This window comes from Amblyomma maculatum, chromosome 1 (genome assembly GCF_055883805.1).
Source record: "Amblyomma maculatum isolate TAMU_Amacu chromosome 1, ASM5588380v1, whole genome shotgun sequence".
In the NCBI taxonomy this organism is placed as follows: domain Eukaryota; kingdom Metazoa; phylum Arthropoda; class Arachnida; order Ixodida; family Ixodidae; genus Amblyomma; species Amblyomma maculatum.
In genome coordinates, this window is record NC_139344.1 from 10,767,521 (window position 1) to 10,788,154 (window position 20,634).

The 20,634-nt window shown below is 46.9% G+C and overlaps 1 protein-coding gene across 2 annotated transcripts; it reads right to left on the reverse strand.

Moving 5' to 3' along the window:
* Positions 1–944: 944 nt before the first annotated feature.
* LOC146201640 (uncharacterized) lies at positions 945–19,898 on the reverse strand. Of its 2 annotated transcripts, none has more exons than XM_084587723.1 (2): positions 18,087–19,898; positions 945–1,066 (listed from the first exon to the last, which is right to left on the reverse strand). In XM_084587723.1, exon 1 carries the CDS (start codon positions 19,501–19,503, stop codon positions 18,100–18,102), a length of 1,404 nt encoding a protein of 467 aa, XP_084443849.1. In that variant the 5' UTR covers positions 19,504–19,898; the 3' UTR covers positions 945–1,066; positions 18,087–18,099. The 2 variants fall into 2 exon arrangements, with proteins under 2 accessions (XP_084443849.1, XP_084443850.1); XM_084587724.1 differs by lacking the exon at positions 945–1,066 and adding an exon at positions 15,296–15,415.
* Positions 19,899–20,634: the final 736 nt, after the last annotated feature.

Sequence of the window (20,634 nt, forward strand, 5' to 3'; positions counted from 1 at the left end):
CAAAGCTGCATATCAGTTCAGAAATCATTCATGCGGCCCCGAGTCGAATCATAATCCAGAAAAATGGCAGAAATATAAAGGTGCATACCTTCCACAAAAAAAAAAAAAAATACAAATCAAGCCGGGGAACGTCCCTACGTGTCAAAATCACACGCCCGTCCCAGGCGCGCCCATAGAAACGCAAGCGAAACGAGCGACTTGATAGGCCCCCAGTGCCGGTGCTGCCCCTGGCGGCCGCGTGCATGCGTAACAGTCACGTGGCCGCTCCTTGCGGCGCCGTCGGAGCACCTCTCTTTCTTCCACCGTGCTCACGAACGCGTCATTCACGTCACGTAAAAGTTGACTGACCAATGTGCTCCTAAAAGCATCCGCATTACTGATGGCGCTATTTATTTAGTGACGTCTGAATGGTTCTTCGTTAAAGCTTTTACTTTGATTAAAAGTTATAATCCCAACAGGAAACGCTTAGCGCCCAGTACCTAAACAAAAAGTAGACGAACCGCTGATAGGGGTGCTGCAAGACGCTTCATAGTAAGCAATAGAACATGTGCTGTTCCACTAGCATGTACACAATTCGCTCTAGTTTTTGTGAAGCGTTCGTGCCTCTTAATCATGCCCTCCCGACAGAGAAACAAAATAGCGCCACTTTCTTGTAAGATATCAATTTGTGATCGTGGTAGATCAGCGGACTACCGCTATAAGTGCGCAAATTGGTACTTGGTCTTTACCGTACACATCGATTGCTGGCGGTAGCAGAATGCTACGAGCCAGTGATTTGACATCACCTGAAAAGCCCCTGGCAAGCCAAATCACTGCTTTTGCGCTTCGTGTGATTTCTCTAACAGCATTCACTCCTTTCTTTACACAAGTAGCCTTCAGTGCGTTTGTTACAAATTTATTCCAAGCAGAAAAAAAAAAGAAAAAAAAAAGAGAAAAAAAAAAAAAGCCTCCATGCAGTGGTGAGGAGCAGCAAGACCGGAGAACTGCAGCCCGAATGCTTTCCGCACAAGGGTGAGAACAAGGGATGCCAGCTGGTGCCCGGACACAACGGAGGCCGTCACTGCGCCTGCACGCCAGGTAAAGTGTGCATGAATGTGTGCATGGGTAAATGCATTACCACACTTTACCTCAGTTGTCATCTGTAAAAAAAAATTAGGCAGTGGCTTAGCCCTGGTTAAGCTTGGATATACAAGCGAAAAGCTTCAGTTATGCTTGGTTTGACGTCATGGCTATGCTTCGTAGCTCAGGCGGTATTGGATACATTGTTTATCTATAGGCGCACACTTGGTTAATCAATGGCATATGTTTAAGAGTTTAGCTTTAGCTTTATCATTTTTTCGCTGTTGTGCAGCCAACTCCCAAGCGAGTACTTCTGTATCGGACGAATTTATTTTCTCAGCTTTTCTGCGAAGTCTAGCAGCAGCCAAACTCCCCTTCCATGTCGAGTGCGCACGCCTATTCTATGGCAAGCGCATTATATAGCCACCTTGCCCATGCGTAGTAGCGCGCAGCGCATCTGTGGTAAACTCGCGGCTACAACGGAAGATCAAACGGTGGGCGAGGAGGCGAAACGCGCAGTTGTAGCGACAGCGAGGAGTCGACGCACATACGCAGTAGCTCGCGGCTGCGCCGAAAGGTCAGGCGACGGCTGCGGCAGCGGCGATGAGCGACACCTGCGCAGCGTTTGACGTCACTCGGTTTCGCGCATGCGCATAACTAGCCAGTTCGGCTCACGCGAAGCTCGGCTCTGACCCGCACAGTGAAGATTTTCGCTTGAAAATAATGCCGCATAGATGTTCGCAATAACGTTCAATAGAGATCAAATTTATCTAAATGAAAAAAAGATTCTGCCCAAACTTCGTCCGCCACGAGTTAAATGAAACGTTTGTAGTATGGGTAAGTGGCTATCTCAAAGTGAGAAGGATAAAGCAGAGGATACTATCACCACCCTTTTCACTATCATTCCCGCACACAAATAGGGGCAAGTACGAAAGAGAAGGGAAATCATCAAAATGATGTACATGCGCGTCATTAGGCAGATTGCCTTAAGTGACAGGTACACAACGTATAAACATAAAAAAAAAAAACTGCCCATATACCCAAATGAAAGCCTCATCAATTTGACAATTGATGAAGGCGTTCTAACCTATAAAAAATGTTTTTGAATATTAAATAGAAATGCTTCAGGCAACTCAGGATGTTAGGTAGGACTTCGTTTTTTTTTTGTTTTTGTTTTTCGAAAAGCGCTCGGACAGAGGGCAGCACGTTCATGCCTTTCTACAGAGAAAGCCTGGGATTCACTTTGCCGGCCACGGAATGAAGAATAAAATATAAACGCCGTCCAGAGTGTCGCCCTGTATCCACCATACCCTAATAACGCCAGCCTCATGTTACGTCTTCAATGCTCTACACAGCCTCCCTCCGCCCCGCTACTCTAACTGGCGCGCCTCTAGGGAGAGATAGAGAGGGGGGGGTAGCTGGACAGTTTAATGAAGTCGCGGCGCCATGGGTCAGATTTATAAATTGTCTCCGATGAAGCGCCAGTCGGGCGCTCTCTTCTTAATTTGCTTCTCTCCCACGCTGAAGTGGCGGCGAGTGCACACATAAAGTGCAAAGCACATTGGAGTCCGTGTTTCGAAATCATCCTCCGCTGCCACTGGCTGAAAATTTGAAGTATATCGCTGAATGTCACGCTGCCTGAACATTCCAAGCGATATGTCCACGACTGCTCAAAAGAAGGAAAATTCGCAGTGTACTGACTTGTAATGTACGTCGGTCTCGGGATACCTGCATTTGTTAACTTCCGAAGACCAGCATCAGGACCTATGTGTGCATGTTGTATGTGGATGGATGCACGATATTTATTGACGTGCACGATGGAATCATAAGAATTACTTGGCCGTAGAGTTGCTCGCGAAGGCCTAGTTAACAACTTTCTGCCAAAATTATAAAACATAATGATCAGGTTGCTCACGAAATACATTGCTCCGCGCTTTATGTGGCACCCTTGAAAAGGCATCCCTGGATAAGTAAGCACATGGATTGTAAAATGAAGGCGCATAAAGCTTACATAAACGGTGCTCACACCAGGAGTGCTTTCTCTTTTATAGAGGGTGGATAAAGGGTTGCTTCTAAAGTATAACGTCTACTAGCAATGTATGCAACGTGCGGCGATTGAATAGCGGTCGATGTCACGCAGTCTATGGACACCAAAAAGTTTAGTGGCGCCAAGGCAGCTGAGCTGCGCGATCGAGTTTCAACTGTCTATGTAGGTGCGTGTGTGCGTGGTTAGGATGCTACAAATAATATTTTCTGGCCAACTTTTTATATGGCCCACATAGAAAAAAAAAGGGGGGGGGGGGGTAAAAGCTGCTTTCGGCGCAGAACTAGAACATTGTCTGCGATAACCGCCTGATCATCGCTAGCGGCCGGTGCTTCGCAATCAGATGCCGTTTCTCGGAGACGACAGCAAGGCGGGATTGCCAAAGGTTAGCAGAACCGCGGCGCCCTTTCCGTTTTCGACAGCGGCCGCAGTGCATCGCCCCAAATGGGTTTCGAGACTATTTGCTACGCGCACGCGTGTTCCTGCTTATATTACTTATGGCAGTACATGTGTAACGGCTAAATTCTCATTTGGTCCGAGATTTTATAAACAGTGAGAAATTCTTTAACACTTTGGCGATGCTTAAAGATAATCCAGGCATGAACTGAGCAACTCACTGTATATGCATCACTTTCGGCGAATCTTGATATTCAAACTTGGTTCCTTGTAGCTCTTGGCGAGTGCGCATCTGCGAGCTGGACGTCCACTTGCGTATTGCGGGACACTGTCGTCATCCGGATTGTCGACATTTGGTCCAGACACGGGGCGCGGCGTCTGTGTCATCTGGAGCTCGGCTGGTGAAGGTTTAGCCTTCTCTTCTCTGGACGACGTCTCGGTGCTTGCAGCGCAAGAGGATTCGTGCACCGCCCCGTCTCTCGATTTGCGTGCTGGCATTGTGGCCTTTCCTTCGCTGGCGCCCCTGCTTACGCGGGATGTCCTTCCGAGGCCTGCGAACCATGTGGACGGCTGAATGTTTGTTGGATCTTTTGCTTCTGGCCTTGGCTTGTTGAGGAACGCCAACTCCAGCGGGGGGCATTGTCGACTTTCCGGGAACGGACTGGGAGGGTTGTGATGAGGGAAATCATCAAGAGGGCCAACCGACGAAAGGACTGGGACGTTGATTGGCGCTTCGCATTCCTCTGACGCTCCTGGTGCGGCTTCAGGCAAAGAAAATCCCAAGGGATCGCATATGGGCATGTTGCGCAGGCTGTGAGCCCTTGCCCACTGCGGAGACGTTCTTCGCGAGCTGGAGCTTCGACTATTTCTACCCTTTTCCAATAACTTCCATGGCCTGGGAGGAACTCCAAACAGTTTTACGCCGAAAGGCAAGTCTTCGGCGGGCTGGAATTCAGCAGCTTTTTCATAACGAGAGCTGGAAACTGTCTGAATCTTGTGCTCGTTGAACTCGCTCTTGTTGCTAGAGGTTCCAAAAATGATCGGCTCTTTCTCGGCGACAGTGTCTTCGTTCATCACAATCGCCGCCGCTCCTGCTAAACTTAGTTCCATCGCAGAAGTGATAGACTCACGAGTGTTGTCAGAACTAGATTCTCCATCGTGCATGTTTGTCAGCGCATTGAACTCTGGAGACTTGCCGACTTCTGGGCCAAGTGCCGTCATTTTCGCAGGCGAACATACGGACTTAGCGATGATTTTCTGATTTTTGTATTCGATTACTGCAGGGTTGCCGCACTTGTCGCACATCCTACCTTGCGGATGTAAATTTGGCTTTCGTACTTGTGGGTTCAGCGCGTCACTGTTGGCGGAACTGGTCAAGGTAAGGTCCGGTTCGGGAGGCATAATCTTTTGCAAAAGGTTCATGGCTCGCGCGTAATTATCGCGCGCATTGCAGATGAACTGCATAGCCCCTTCCAAGCAGAATTTAACTTCAGGCAAGACAAGCTGAATCTTCTGCCTGCGCTTACGGGCCTTCTTCATAGTGGCTATCTCCCTCTGACACGCAGCCAGTTCTTGAACCAGGTGCATATTCTGGAAAATCAACCACTTCTTACTGTGCATGGCCAAGACATTCATGACGGAACTATGGTTTCCCTTGAATCCCCACTGGACGTTGTACTTGAGGGGCGCTAATCGTGCAGTTCGCACCTCGTATGCAGTCCTGACTAGGCGCTGCTATAATTCGTTGCGGCAAAAAGCAAAACAAGCGATGCGGCTTGAGCCGTGTCTCGTTCCTCACCGTCAGCTTACTCGAAGCAGCGGCCCTGGGTAGATCGGTTGGACGCAGCAGAGAGGCAGTATTGGCGAGAAACACAGCACAAATGTCGCTGTTTGACTGCGGTTCAGCATGCGCTCGTGCGATGACGACGAAGACAGGACACGCTCACATGGCCTCTTTAGGCAGCAATTGCCGAAACGAAAATTACAGTCGCAGAAGACCGCAGGAATGCTCGCTGATAGGCGGATATTCTGTCTCACACGTTAAAAAGGTCATGACAGCAAGTATTTATCAAAGACAGCAGCTGCCAACTAGACGCATCCCAATACACAGTATGGCCGCAAGGTTTTCTTTTTTTTTTTTTTTTTTTTTTTTGTGGGTGCGTTTTCTTCAGCTACCGACGGCACTTCTGGAAAGCGGCATTAATGCTATAGGACAATGAACAGCGCAGTTTATCCCGCTATTCGGCAGTAGGCAGTTTCGGAATTTGGTGACGTGGAATAATTGCCATCATGTGCGTCTTACATTTGCAGACGTTGCAGTGTTTTAGGAGGCTTCGGCCAGACGCTGTTTTCGTCTTCGCGCCGGAAATGCAACTTCCAGGCTTCGATCGCGTATCAACGGAACGAAAGAAAGAACGAAACCAGATGCTCGGTGGATAATCGTTGTTTATTTGCACGTTTCGCAACTTGATTAAAAATTCCTATCCCTAGTGCCGTAGTTTCCAGCGCAAAGATATTCCGGATGGAAGAAAGTACATGCGTGCAGTTTTTAATTGTGAATATAAATAGGATGCTTAATTTTTTCATTCTTTTAATTAAAAATGAAATGCTAAAAAGTTATATCCACGAGCTGCATGTCGAGTTGGTAGCCATCAAAGAGCGCCTAGGAATGCGTGATAAGTAAGGTACATTGAAAAGGAGCTTCAAGAGGGTTGAAAGGAATGATGATTCGAAATTACTTGCGCAATTAAAACTCAGTGGTCGTGACCTGGATTGACAGAGTGCCTGTATATTGAGTATCATGACGCTTCTGAGGAATTAGAATCATTTTGCAACGGCGGTAATGTGGCAGAACAAATAGGCATGACCGCCTCTTACTCAAGCAAAAACCGTTACTCTGAATTCGTATAACGGTGGTGGAACCCCGAAATTCTAAAGATGCTTTCGAGTGTGAAGCAGTATTATGCACCTTCCTGGAATAAAAAAAAAAAAGATTTCGTTGCAAGAAAACACTAGTTAGATATGGCAGAAAGAAATAACTAATTCTTCCACGGAACGTTACTGAGGGCACAAAGGTAGGGATACAGGGGCTTCCTGTGCATCTGTGAGCCACACCAGTGGAAGGTTTGTGAGGCGTAATAAGCACCTCGTACTGTAAACATTAAGCACAATAATGGCTTCCCACAAAAACGCTCTATTCTGCCATTGTGCACGTGAATTTCATGCTTTTTTATACGAAATTTACGGTGTACCTCTGAAAGTCGTTAGCAAGCTATACGGTCGTAAGTGTTGCTTATTATATCTCTCATCTGCCCGCGCAGTTAGTACTTTGCAGGTGGCCGCTAACGCGTGTTATTAAGCTGGAAAACTCGCAGTCGCATATGGCTCTCAATAATTAAAACCTGAAGGCTAGTTCGAATTACGGTAGCCCTTTATGACGATATGCTGTCGGGACAAATTAGGGGCAAATCGACCGAATGTTGAATTGATCGTGGTAATTATTTCAGGTGTAGTAAAATAAAGTTCAATATATTGATGAGCTTATATGACTTCGAGAATATACCAGAAATACAATTTTCTAACTTTCGACGAAGCGAATATATGAATATGATTTCAGCAAATTTGAGAAGTCAGCTGGCCGGTACCCTTTCTTACTCAGAAGCCCGCCGCAGTGGCTACGGGGTTAGGGCCCTCGAGTGCTACACATAAAGCCCTGGGGTTCGAGCCCTGACACGGCGACCGCCTTTTCATCCAGGCGTAACGCGAGGCGCACTGGATGACGTCAGTGCGCGTAAACTAATGTTTCACACACACACACACAAAAAAAAAACGTGGCATAGAGAAGGAAGAATAAAAAGTCAGGTCTGGAAGGGCGCTACACCTCCAACTGATTAGATGAACTTGAAACGCGTCCCAGCAATGAGAAAAAATGCGTATGCAGAAAGCTTCAAATGTTGAGAAGAAAAAGAAAAGAAACAACGATAATAAAACCTAAATGTCAGGGCTTTAGAAATAATTTATTATTTTTTTTTAATTTCATGTAAAGCATTCTTCCCGGCCTCACCTTTTCTTGTAACGTCTCTATATAACCCATTCGGCTTTGAAGAATTCTGCCTGACCAACTAGCTTTTCAGTATATCCCATTCGCACTAAGAACCCCCTCTCCCGTGGTCGCAACCAATTAGAAACACTTCATTTCGGCAACCCTTGTTGCCCATATTGCATTGAGACAGCACATCTAATAAACCATGTAGCGTAACACACCATAATTTTTTGTTTGAAACAAACTGAAAGGGTTATTTTGCAAGGTATTGTCGTTGCCTCATATTACCACTGCCAGGACGACGACATATCAAGTTTCCTTGGTTTTGTAGATAGTACTGCGTTTGCCCCCCGCGGTGATGGTGAAGTGGTTCCAGCGCTCGATTGCTGTGCCCAGCTGAGAGGGTACGTAAACCGTAAACCGAATTGATAACCCCTCAAAAGGGCAGGAGGATTGAATTCTCGCACACAAAGCAAAATGAGCAATACTTGAGGATAAGCCGCAGTGTGCTTGGCAACGCTTCTACATAACTTTTCTTTCTTTGTCAGAACGCTGTCTAGCGCTTGCTTTTGCTTTGGCCGCTCAAGGTGCGCATGGAACCAATAAATCATGCCCTCTACTTAACAGGTACACCTCCTATACCTCAAGCTACTGCACAAGCAAAAAAAAAAAAAAAAAAAGCGGGACTGCACTAAAGTCTCTATAAATGCGAAATCCACTTTTCAGAAATGTTTTCACCCATTGCGTCGTCATTGTAATCCCTACTGTTATCTTTATTATTATCGCTACTAGACGTGCTACCACCCTATCGCTGCTATCATCGTTATGCACCATCAGTGTCATCGCTACTGCCATCATTATCATTATAACTAGCTGGAGCGTCATCACTATTATCATCATTATCGCTAACTGCATCCTCATTGTCACGGCTAATATCATCAGACGCGGAACATCACGGGATGAAAGGGCTATAGACATGAAATCATCTCATCTAGAAGGGGAAAAGGCTATCTAGATAGATGTCGTTAGTGGTATTTATGCCGCGGCTGGAAAGACTCCACCACAGCCAGTACTTCGCTAGAATTTTATTGTCCACCCTTTATAAAAGAGAAAGCCTCACAACCAATCCAATTTAATCCAAGCTAGACAAGAGAATTACGATAAGTTCCTCACGAGCGCGGCGTCGAGAAATAGTTTGTGCGCTCTTCTGTGGATTGGAAGGATATAGTGGTTCGATTCCCTGTGGCGTCAATATTCTTTTTCTAAGTGTGTCTTCCGGTGAAAATTTTCTTAAGACATTGCATCAGCCCATGAGCCAAAAAAGGCTTTCGCCTTAGAATTGATTAGAAGTCAAGGTATTCTTGGAAGGCTTTCGTCTTCTTGAACGCTCTTTAAAACAATAGATGGTTTACAAAAGTAAGTCTGGCAACCCGCGCTGGCGGCCATATTTTGATCGCTTCATCCGTCAGCTCCGTGTCCTTCCGTCAGTGCCCGCCGTTCTCTCCGCGCTTGTCACGTTGTAACCTAGCGTGCTGTGCTTGGACCGACCTTTCGATGTCAAGAGAAGACACTACATGGTAAAGGGACCTCTCCTCTGTCCCTGGCGATTTCTGATGGCGACGCCTAGATGCGCATTTTGACAGCCGAGGCGCAGCGGGGCCCACCGGACGGGTTACTGAGTGCAGTTACAAACTGCTCTGCGAGTCGTGCACGTACACCTTGTTGATTCGCGTAGCGTCATCCCTATCCGGATACAGTCTCCAAAGTTGTATAATGTGAAGAATTTTTTTTTTGTTGTTGTTGTTGTTGTTGTCTGTGTGCCTTTGCTATTTACTTGGAAGCCTATGAGAGACGATTATGAGTTTGCTTGGTTTACGCATCACCGTCGCTTCGGAGAAGAAAGGGAAACTTATCAGTGGATGCCTGTTGGCTTTCCGGGTCGGTGTGGCGCTCTTTGACTGTCCGTGCTAAACTCTAACTGAAACTGTGTTCTCTATAATTGTATAATTGAAATAATTGAAGGTGTTCAATGGCTCACAAAGGAAGGGCAATGCTTACTGGTGCTGAGTATTGGTGTACAAAAAATGTAAAATATGAAATAAAATAAAAATAAAGAAAATAAATGAAAGGAATAAAATAAATAAATAAAAGGAAACTGAAAACAAAAAATTTAAAGCATAAAAACATCGTTCGTCCGTGCGTGCGTGTGTGTGCATGTGCGCGCGCGTGTGTGTGTGTGTGTGTGTGTGTGTGTGTGTGTGTGTGTGTGTGTGTGTGTGTGTGTGCGTGTGTGTGTGTGTGTGTGTGTGTGTGTGTGTGTGTGCGCGTGTGTGTGTGTGTGTGTGTGTGTGTGTGTGTGTGTGTGTGTGTGTGCGTGCGTGTGTGCGCGTGTGTGCGTGTGTGTGTGCGTGTGTGTGTGTTTAAAGTTTGAAAGGTCGTGCGAAGCTTTTCCAACAGCAGTTTCTTGATATTTCAAATCAATCAAATGATGATAAAACAAAAATATCGAGAAATTGTTTAGCTGAGAGTATCACTCTCTTTCACGCCCCCAGTTCTGTGTCATTCCCCTTCAAGGATACTGTTTTAGCCCCTTTCTCTTTCTCACTAGCTGCACTTTACGCACGTACTGCTGTTTCTTTTTATTCGGGGGGGGGGGGGGGGAGGGGGGTCTCGCGGCCCGATTAGCGATCGCTTCCAAACCTTGGTGAACACCTGCGAATAGCTGTAAAGTGATATGGCGGCGCTTTAGAAATCCGTGTGATGATAGCGGAGGTCTGACAAAAAAGAAAAACTGAGACACGGTTTGACTCTGCTAACTAATAGCGTACTGTGCAAACACATCGAAATCTTGACTGTACATCCACATTTAAAATTTTAAGACCTTATATTAGGGGTGGGCGACCGAAATTTCCAGTGAGGGCCAAGTCAGCTATGATTCATTCCAAGGACCGCCCGGCCATGTCACCTGCCAACAACCACCTGCCAGAGGCTTGCTTGTGAGGAGCAGAGCAGAGTGTTCAAGTTGGCAGGAACGAGGTAGATATAAAGCCCCGTGTTATAACCAAGTCGCACGAACGTTCCTGCATTGCCCATTAAATGCACCTCTGACTAAAAGTTGGTATCCCAAGATTGGAGCTTCTGCCAACTCGGTTACCTGACGACGACTAACTTTATAAATCAGGTTGGACTTAGCTAAGGGGGGCTTCTGCATTTAAAAAAGGGCGAACAGCGTAAAAACAGGACGAAGTAGGAACGAACGACACAAGCGCTGTGTTGTTCGGTCCTCTCCTCGTCTTTAGCGCTGTTCCTCCTTTATAGCAATGTTGTACCAAAAAGTCCGCAGCAGCACCTTCGTGAGCTTTCACATCGAAATTTCGGGGGGGGAAGGGGAAAGGCCTTCCCCCGCCCTTGCTACGTACCTGTACGATACCCATACCATATCATACTATACCATACCCCATATCGTACCATACCATACCATACCATGCCGTGCCATACCATATGCCATACAGGTTAGGTCTGCAAAGAAGCTCCGCCCACGCCCATGGCTGACACTGTTTCTTCGCGACTAGTCAATGGTTCTTTGTTAAACATTTCCTCGCTGCCTAAACGAAAAGCTAGCTTTTCGCCTCTTTCTTATAATCGGTTTCTGCGTGTGCCAGTGTCTATCTTTGTTTGTCAATGCACATTACTTTCATGTGTCGGCTACTTGTGCATACTTGTTCACCGACAATATGTATAGTCGTCTAAATTTCTTTATACCAAAATGAAGTGAGCCATGGCCTCTGCGCCGGGGCTAAACAAAGCAAGATTGTGCGGTGAAAACGAATATCGCTTGCAGTATGCATCCTAACGACGTCTACTGCAGACAGAAGAGCCCGTCGATTTACCTCCAATTTTCCTCATACGGTGCCACACTCCACCAACCATATATTTATTGGTGCATCATTATATGATTTGCACCACAGGCGGACTCACGAACACGGTGGAAGAAAGAGAGGTGCTCCGACTGCGCGGCCGCGCTGCAGCGAGCGCGCGGCCGCTTAGTGTGACCGGAAAAGACGGCAGCCGCTAGGGGCAGCACATGTTCTGGGGGCCATCCTCTCCGCCGGTTCTGCTGGCATGCCTATGGAACACCGGCGCTCGCGCTGATAATTTCCCACCTAAATCAGCACTGAAAGGCCCCAAGCCTTAGACATTTCTTTATAGATATTTACACCCCGACTTCTAAGCAGGTAGAAACTTTCGTAGCGCTGGCTAAACAAATAACTCCTTTTCCGAGCAAACAGAGGTGCGTCGTCTGCTCGAGCAGACGACACGCTGCGCTCGCAGCTCGGGAGCGCGCACCGGGCGCGCTTCTGGCGGATTATTGCCACATATTGCCAACTAAAGAGCAGCTTCATGACATCATGTCACCGGTGCAATGACTCTTGGGTAGCTGTTTAACGCATGTGCAATGGAGCTTCGCTATTCTATCCGTCCCTTGTTCGCACCGCAACCAGACGCCGATAATATGGCGGTGAAGGAAGCAGGATCAAACGATCAAACCGCTGTCGCCGGAGGTTTGAGCGCCCGCTTCCCCCTCGCGGGCGCGAAAACCGTTGCCACTTGAAAAACTGCGCTGCGTCAGATATCAGAATGAGCGTGGGGCTCCCCTGGCAAAGCGAAGTATCGAACGCGCAAAAAAAGCAATGCTATCTATCGCCGGATGCGCGTGCCTATCTCAAACGACGTCATCCAAACGGTCATGCTGGGTCTTTTGCCGCGCGTTCGATCTGCGGTTCGCACTTCATGCCGGCACGTATAGCCTGGACTGCATGAAAGAAACAAAGAAACTTTGCACAGGAATGAAGGTAATGTGCGTCGTTGAGTGATTAAAATAAACGATTGCAGCCAAAAAACAGTCTCTTTTTAATGAGGCAGTTCTCCGTGACATTCACAATTTCATTTCACTAATAATATTTGGAATACGTTGCTTGCTCAATGCACTTTATCGTATTTTTGTGCAATCCGTGTTTTGGTGAAGGTAAAATACGAAAAACATCTGTGTGCTGCCCGGTGCCACAAGCGCATCAGACGCCACACGTACAATTTTCCGAATCATACACTATGGTGTCTGCCAGCTAATTTGCAACGTGGAGACATAAATGACTAAATACAATATTATGCCACAGTTGGAAAATAGTGTGCGATTCACAAATCGCGTCGTGCGCTGAGACTTGCGCAAGGGCGTTATTGGAGTGGCCACAATTACTAGCGCAACGAAATTACGCAATATGTTTTCAATGAATTTGAAAGCTGAAGTAAAAGAGTAGGGGGACACATTCGTCTTCAGAAATTTTCATTGTTCGCTGTTATATTGAAATTAGTGCGATCGTACGTCTGTATTGAAACGTTATATATATATATATATATATATATATATATATATATATATATATATATATATATATATATATATATATATAAGCATTCGCAGCTTGATAGATGAATATGCTGATAACATAGTGTGGAAATATTGCCGCTCTACCACAAACTTTTCTTGACACAAAGGACTGTAAAATAGACAAAATTTCATTTCCTGGGCCGATTTCGCCCCGCCGCGGTGGTGCAGTGGTTAAGATGCCCGACTACTGTGCCCAAGTACCAGGGTTCGATCCCGACCGCCGGCGGCTGCGTTTCGATGGAGGCGAAAAAAAGAGGCATACGTTTGCTGTGCGACGTCAGTGCACGTTAAAATAAAAATTCGGTGGCCGGCTAGCCCCCGCCCAAGCGGCGTTGACCTCCCGGTCCCAGCCCCGTAGGGCCAGGAACAGCCACTAATGATCCCCGGCTAGTCGAAATTACTCCTAAGCCCTCCACTACCGGCACCCATTTCTCTCTTTCCGCTTTCACTCCCAACTTCCTCCCTTCCCTTAAGGCGCTATTCAGGTGTCCACAGAACATTTATGACAGCCTTTCCTTTCCTGTGAACCAATTATTATACTTTAAGAAATGTTATAAAAACAGGCCAGGTGTTTTTTATAAATTTGGTGGGAAGCAGTAGCCGGAACCGCTATGTGGCAACAACCTCTCCTTTATTGTTCATGCAAATGAAAAACCTACACTTCACAAAAAGTTAAAATTAATTGAATACAAACAAAAATTAGCATATTTTATTGAGATCACTTTGGAATCCTAACTTTATTATACCTTCTGTAATCAATAACGAAAGTTCTCAAAAACAGCAGAGAACATAACCGCGTCACTCCACTCGTTATTATTAATTTGTTGTGCCCCGAAAAAAAAAATGGCAGCAAAACCAATTGCAGATATCTTCTTTCCAGTCATCGGTCAACAATATATCAAATTTTAAAATCAATTTATAAGGTCGGCCGACCATCCTTCGTTTGATCTTACATGGATACGCACTATAGCATCATACCTTCAAATTGAGCTGTAATGCACGACACGCACATTTGCATGCCAATAGAAAGAAATGCGAGCAAAGGCGCGCCTACGGGTTCCGCTGCTTAAATTTCTTGCGTCATATTTGCATTCGGGTTGCAGCAAAAGCCTTCTGCAATTGTCCGTAATGAAATAGATCAGGACGTTAGCGTTTTTTGTTAACTGGAAAAAGGAACGGCGAAAAGAAATTCAAACACTGGAGGGCGCGAACGTAACTGTTATTTTTTTTTTTCGGTGCGACAGTACCTGAAACTTTGCACATGTTGGCAGCTATGAAGGCTCACATGGTCGTCTTGCACTCCTTTGGATGCTTTTTACACGACGCTCACAGGAGTACTTTCAGTAAATAGTCTATTACTCGTGTTTGTCGTAAACCGCAAAGCTGCATATCAGTTCAGAAATCATTCATGCGGCCCCGAATCGAATCATAATCCAGAAAAATGGCAGAAATATAAAGGTGCATACCTTCCACAAAAAAAAAAATAAAAATCAAGCCGGGGAACGTCCCTATGTGTCAAAATCACGCGCCCGTCCCAGGCGCGCCCATAGAAACGCAAGCGAAACGAGCGACGAGATAGGCCCCCAGTGCCGGTGCTGCCCCTGGCGTCCGCGTGCATGCGTAACAGTCACGTGGCCGCTCCTTGCGGCGCCGTCGGAGCACCTCTCTTTCTTCCACCGTGCTCACGAACGCGTCATTCACGTCACGTAAAAGTTGACTGACCAATGTGCTCCTAAAAGCATCCGCATTACTGATGGCGCTATTTATTTAGTGACGTCTGAATGGTTCTTCGTTAAAGCTTTTACTTTGATTAAAAGTTATAATCCCAACAGGAAACGCTTAGCGCCCAGTACCTAAACAAAAAGTAGACGAACCGCTGATAGGGGTGCTGCAAGACGCTTCATAGTAAGCAATAGAACATGTGCTGTTCCACTAGCATGTACACAATTCGCTCTAGTTTTTGTGAAGCGTTCGTGCCTCTTAATCATGCCCTCCCGACAGAGAAACAAAATAGCGCCACTTTCTTGTAAGATATCAATTTGTGATCGTGGTAGATCAGCGGACTACCGCTATAAGTGCGCAAATTGGTACTTGGTCTTTACCGTACACATCGATTGCTGGCGGTAGCAGAATGCTACGAGCCAGTGATTTGACATCACCTGAAAAGCCCCTGGCAAGCCAAATCACTGCTTTTGCGCTTCGTGTGATTTCTCTAACAGCATTCACTCCTTTCTTTACACAAGTAGCCTTCAGTGCGTTTGTTACAAATTTATTCCAAGCAGAAAAAAAAAAGAGAAAAAAAAAAAGCCTCCATGCAGTGGTAAGGAGCAGCAAGACCGGAGAACTGCAGCCCGAATGCTTTCCGCACAAGTGTGAGAACAAGAGATGCCAGCTGGTGCCCCAGACACTACGGAGGCCGTCACTGCGCCTGCACGCCACGTAAAGTGTGCATGAATGTGTGCATGGGTAAATGCATTACCACACATTACCTCAGTTGTCATCTGTAAAAAAAAAATTAGGCAGTGGCTTAGCCCTGGTTAAGCTTGGATATACAAGCGAAAAGCTTCAGTTATGCTTGGTTTGACGTCATGGCTATGCTTCGTAGCTCAGGCGGTATTGGATACATTGTTTATCTATAGGCGCACACTTGGTTAATCAATGGCATATGTTTAAGAGTTTAGCTTTAGCTTTATCATTTTTTCGCTGTTGTGCAGCCAACTCCCAAGCGAGTACTTCTGTATCGGACGAATTTATTTTCTCAGCTTTTCTGCGAAGTCTAGCAGCAGCCAAACTCCCCTTCCATGTCGAGTGCGCATGCCTATTCTATGGCAAGCGCATTATATAGCCACCTTGCCCATGCGTAGTAGCGCGCAGCGCATCTGTGGTAAACACGCGGCTACAACGGAAGATCAAACGGTGGGCGAGGAGGCGAAACGCGCAGTTGTAGCGACAGCGAGGAGTCGACGCACATACGCAGTAGCTCGCGGCTGCGCCGAAAGGTCAGGCGACGGCTGCGGCAGCGGCGATGAGCGACACCTGCGCAGCGTTTGACGTCACTCGGTTTCGCGCATGCGCATAACTAGCCAGTTCGGCTCACGCGAAGCTCGGCTCTGACCCGCACAGTGAAGATTTTCGCTTGAAAATAATGCCGCATAGATGTTCGCAATAACGTTCAATAGAGATCAAATTTATCTAAATGAAAAAAAGATTCTGCCCAAACTTCGTCCGCCACGAGTTAAATGAAACGTTTGTAGTATGGGTAAGTGGCTATCTCAAAGTGAGAAGGATAAAGCAGAGGATACTATCACCACCCTTTTCACTATCATTCCCGCACACAAATAGGGGCAAGTACGAAAGAGAAGGGAAATCATCAAAATGATGTACATGCGCGTCATTAGGCAGATTGCCTTAAGTGACAGGTACACAACGTATAAACATTAAAAAAAAACTGCCCATATACCCAAATGAAAGCCTCATCAATTTGACAATTGATGAAGGCGTTCTAACCTATAAAAAATGTTTTTGAATATTAAATAGAAATGCTTCAGGCAACTCAGGATGTTAGGTAGGACTTCGTTTTTTTTTTTTTTTTTTTTTGTTTTTCGAAAAGCGCTCGGACAGAGGGCAGCACGTTCATGCCTTTCTACAGAGAAAGCCTGGGATTCACTTTGCCGGCCACGGAATGAAGAATAAAATATGAACGCCGTCCAGAGTGTCGCCCTGTATCCACTATACCCTAATAACGCCAGCCTCATGTTACGTCTTCAATGCTCTACACAGCCTCCCTCCGCCCCGCTACTCTAACTGGCGCGCCTCTAGGGAGAGATAGAGAGGGGGGGGGGGGGGGGGGGGGGTAGCTGGACAGTTTAATGAAGTCGCGGCGCCATGGGTCAGATTTATAAATTGTCTCCGATGAAGCGCCAGTCGAGCGCTCTCTTCTTAATTTGCTTCTCTCCCACGCTGAAGTGGCGGCGAGTGCACACATAAAGTGCAAAGCACATTGGAGTCCGTGTTTCGAAATCATCCTCCGCTGCCACTGGCTGAAAATTTGAAGTACATCGCTGAATGTCACGCTGCCTGAACATTCCAAGCGATATGTCCACGACTGCTCAAAAGAAGGAAAATTCGCAGTGTACTGACTTGTAATGTACGTCGGTCTCGGGATACCTGCATTTGTTAACTTCCGAAGACCAGCATCAGGACCTGTGTGTGCATGTTGTATGTGGATGGATGCACGATATTTATTGACGTGCACGATGGAATCATAAGAATTACTTGGCCGTAGAGTTGCTCGCGAAGGCCTAGTTAACAACTTTCTGCCAAAATTATAAAACATATTGATCAGGTTGCTCACGAAATACATTGCTCCGCGCTTTATGTGGCACCCTTGAAAAGGCATCCCTGGATAAGTAAGCACATGGATTGTAAAATGAAGGCGCATAAAGCTTACATAAACGGTGCTCACACCAGGAGTGCTTTCTCTTTTATAGAGGGTGGATAAAGGGTTGCTTCTAAAGTATAACGTCTACTAGCAATGTATGCAACGTGCGGCGATTGAATAGCGGTCGATGTCACGCAGTCTATGGACACGAAAAAGTTTAGTGGCGCCAAGGCAGCTGAGCTGCGCGATCGAGTTTCAACTGTCTATGTAGGTGCGTGTGTGCGTGGTTAGGATGCTACAAATAATATTTTCTGGCCAACTTTTTATATGGCCCACATAGAAAAAAAAAGGGGGGGGGGGGTAAAAGCTGCTTTCGGCGCAGAACTAGAACATTGTCTGCGATAACCGCCTGATCATCGCTAGCGGCCGGTGCTTCGCAATCAGATGCCGTTTCTCGGAGACGACAGCAAGGCGGGATTGCCAAAGGTTAGCAGAACCGCGGCGCCCTTTCCGTTTACGACAGCGGCCGCAGTGCATCGCCCCAAATGGGTTTCGAGACTATTTGCTACGCGCACGCGTGTTCCTGCTTATATTACTTATGGCAGTACATGTGTAACGGCTAAATTCTCATTTGGTCCGAGATTTTATAAACAGTGAGAAATTCTTTAGCACTTTGGCGATGCTTAAAGATAATCCAGGCATGAACTGAGCAACTCACTGTATATGCGACATCACTTTCGGCGAATCTTGATATTCAAACTTGGTTCCTTGTAGCTCTTGGCGAGTGCGCATCTGCGAGCTGGACGTCCACTTGCGTATTGCGGGACACTGTCGTCATCCGGATTGTCGACATTTGGTCCAGACACGGGGCGCGGCGTCTGTGTCATCTGGAGCTCGGCTGGTGAAGGTTTAGCCTTCTCTTCTCTGGACGACGTCTCGGTGCTTGCAGCGCAAGAGGATTCGTGCACCGCCCCGTCTCTCGATTTGCGTGCTGGCATTGTGGCCTTTCCTTCGCTGGCGCCCCTGCTTACGCGGGATGTCCTTCCGAGGCCTGCGAACCATGTGGACGGCTGAATGTTTGTTGGATCTTTTGCTTCTGGCCTTGGCTTGTTGAGGAACGCCAACTCCAGCGGGGGGCATTGTCGACTTTCCGGGAACGGACTGGGAGGGTTGTGATGAGGGAAATCATCAAGAGGGCCAACCGACGAAAGGGCTGGGACGTTGATTGGCGCTTCGCATTCCTCTGACGCTCCTGGTGCGGCTTCAGGCAAAGAAAATCCCAAGGGATCGCATATGGGCATGTTGCGCAGGCTGTGAGCCCTTGCCCACTGCGGAGACGTTCTTCGCGAGCCGGAGCTTCGACTATTTCTACCCTTTTCCAATAACTTCCATGGCCTGGGAGGAACTCCAAACAGTTTTACGCCGAAAGGCAAGTCTTCGGCGGGCTGGAATTCAGCAGCTTTTTCATAACGAGAGCTGGAAACTGTCTGAATCTTGTGCTCGTTGAACTCGCTCTTGTTGCTAGAGGTTCCAAAAATGATCGGCTCTTTCTCGGCGACAGTGTCTTCGTTCATCACAATCGCCGCCGCTCCTGCTAAACTTAGTTCCATTGCAGAAGTGATAGACTCACGAGTGTTGTCAGAACTAGATTCTCCATCGTGCATGTTTGTCAGCGCATTGAACTCTGGAGACTTGCCGACTTCTGGGCCAAGTGCCGTCATTTTCGCAGGCGAACATACGGACTTAGCGATGATTTTCTGATTTTTGTATTCGATTACTGCAGGGTTGCCGCACTTGTCGCACATCCTACCTTGCGGATGTAAATTTGGCTTTCGTACTTGTGGGTTCAGCGCGTCACTGTTGGCGGAACTGGTCAAGGTAAGGTCCGGTTCGGGAGGCATAATCTTTTGCAAAAGGTTCATGGCTCGCGCGTAATTATCGCGCGCATTGCAGATGAACTGCATAGCCCCTTCCAAGCAGAATTTAACTTCAGGCAAGACAAGCTGAATCTTCTGCCTGCGCTTGCGGGCCTTCTTCATAGTGGCTATCTCCCTCTGACACGCAGCCAGTTCTTGAACCAGGTGCATATTCTGGAAAATCAACCACTTCTTACTGTGCATGGCCAAGACATTCATGACGGAACTATGGTTTCCCTTGAATCCCCACTGGACGTTGTACTTGAGGGGCGCTAATCGTGCAGTTCGCACTTGGTATGCAGTCCTGACTAGGCGCTTCTATAATTCGTTGCGGCAAAAAGCAAAACAAGCGATGCGGCTTGAGCCGTGTCTCGTTCCTCACCGTCAGCTTACTCGAAGCAGCGGCCCTGGGTAGATCGGTTGGACGCAGCAGAGAGGCAGTATTGGCGAGAAACACAGCACAAATGTCGCTGTTTGACTGCGGTTCAGCATGCGCTCGTGCGATGACGACGAAGACAGGACACGCTCACATGGCCTCTTTAGGCAGCAATTGCCGAAACGAAAATTACAGTCGCAGAAGACCGCAGGAATGCTCGCTGATAGGCGGATATTCTGTCTCACACGTTAAAAAGGTCATGGCAGCAAGTATTTATCAAAGACAGCAGCTGCCAACTAGACGCATCCCAATACACAGTATGGCCGCAAGGTTTTCTTTTTTTTTTTTTTGTGGGTGCGTTTTCTTCAGCTACCGACGGCACTTCTGGAAAGCGGCATTAATTCTATAGGACAATGAACAGCGCAGTTTATCCCGCTATTCGGCAGTAGGCAGTTTCGGAATTTGGTGACGTGGAATAATTGCCATCATGTGCGTCTTACATTTGCAGACGTTGCAGTGTTTTAGGAGGATTCGGTCAGACGCTATTTTCGTCTTCGCGCCGGAAATGCAACTTCCAGGCTTCGATCGCGTATCAACGGAACGAAAGAAAGAACGAAACCAGATGCTCGGTGGATAATCGTTGTTTATTTGCACGTTTCGCAACTTGATTAAAAATTCCTATCCCTAGTGCCGTAGTTTCCAGCGCACAGATATTCGGGACGGAAGAAAGTACATGCGTGCAGTTTTAATTGTGAATATAAATAGGATGCTTAATTTTTTCATTCTTTTAATTAAAAATGAAATGCTAAAAAGTTATATCCACGAGCTGCATGTCGAGTTGGTAGCCATCAAAGAGCGCCTAGGAATGCGTGATAAGTAAGGTACATTGAAAAGGAGCTTCAAGAGGGTTGAAAGGAATGATGATTCGAAATTACTTGCGCAATTAAAACTCAGTAGTCGTGACCTGGATTGAC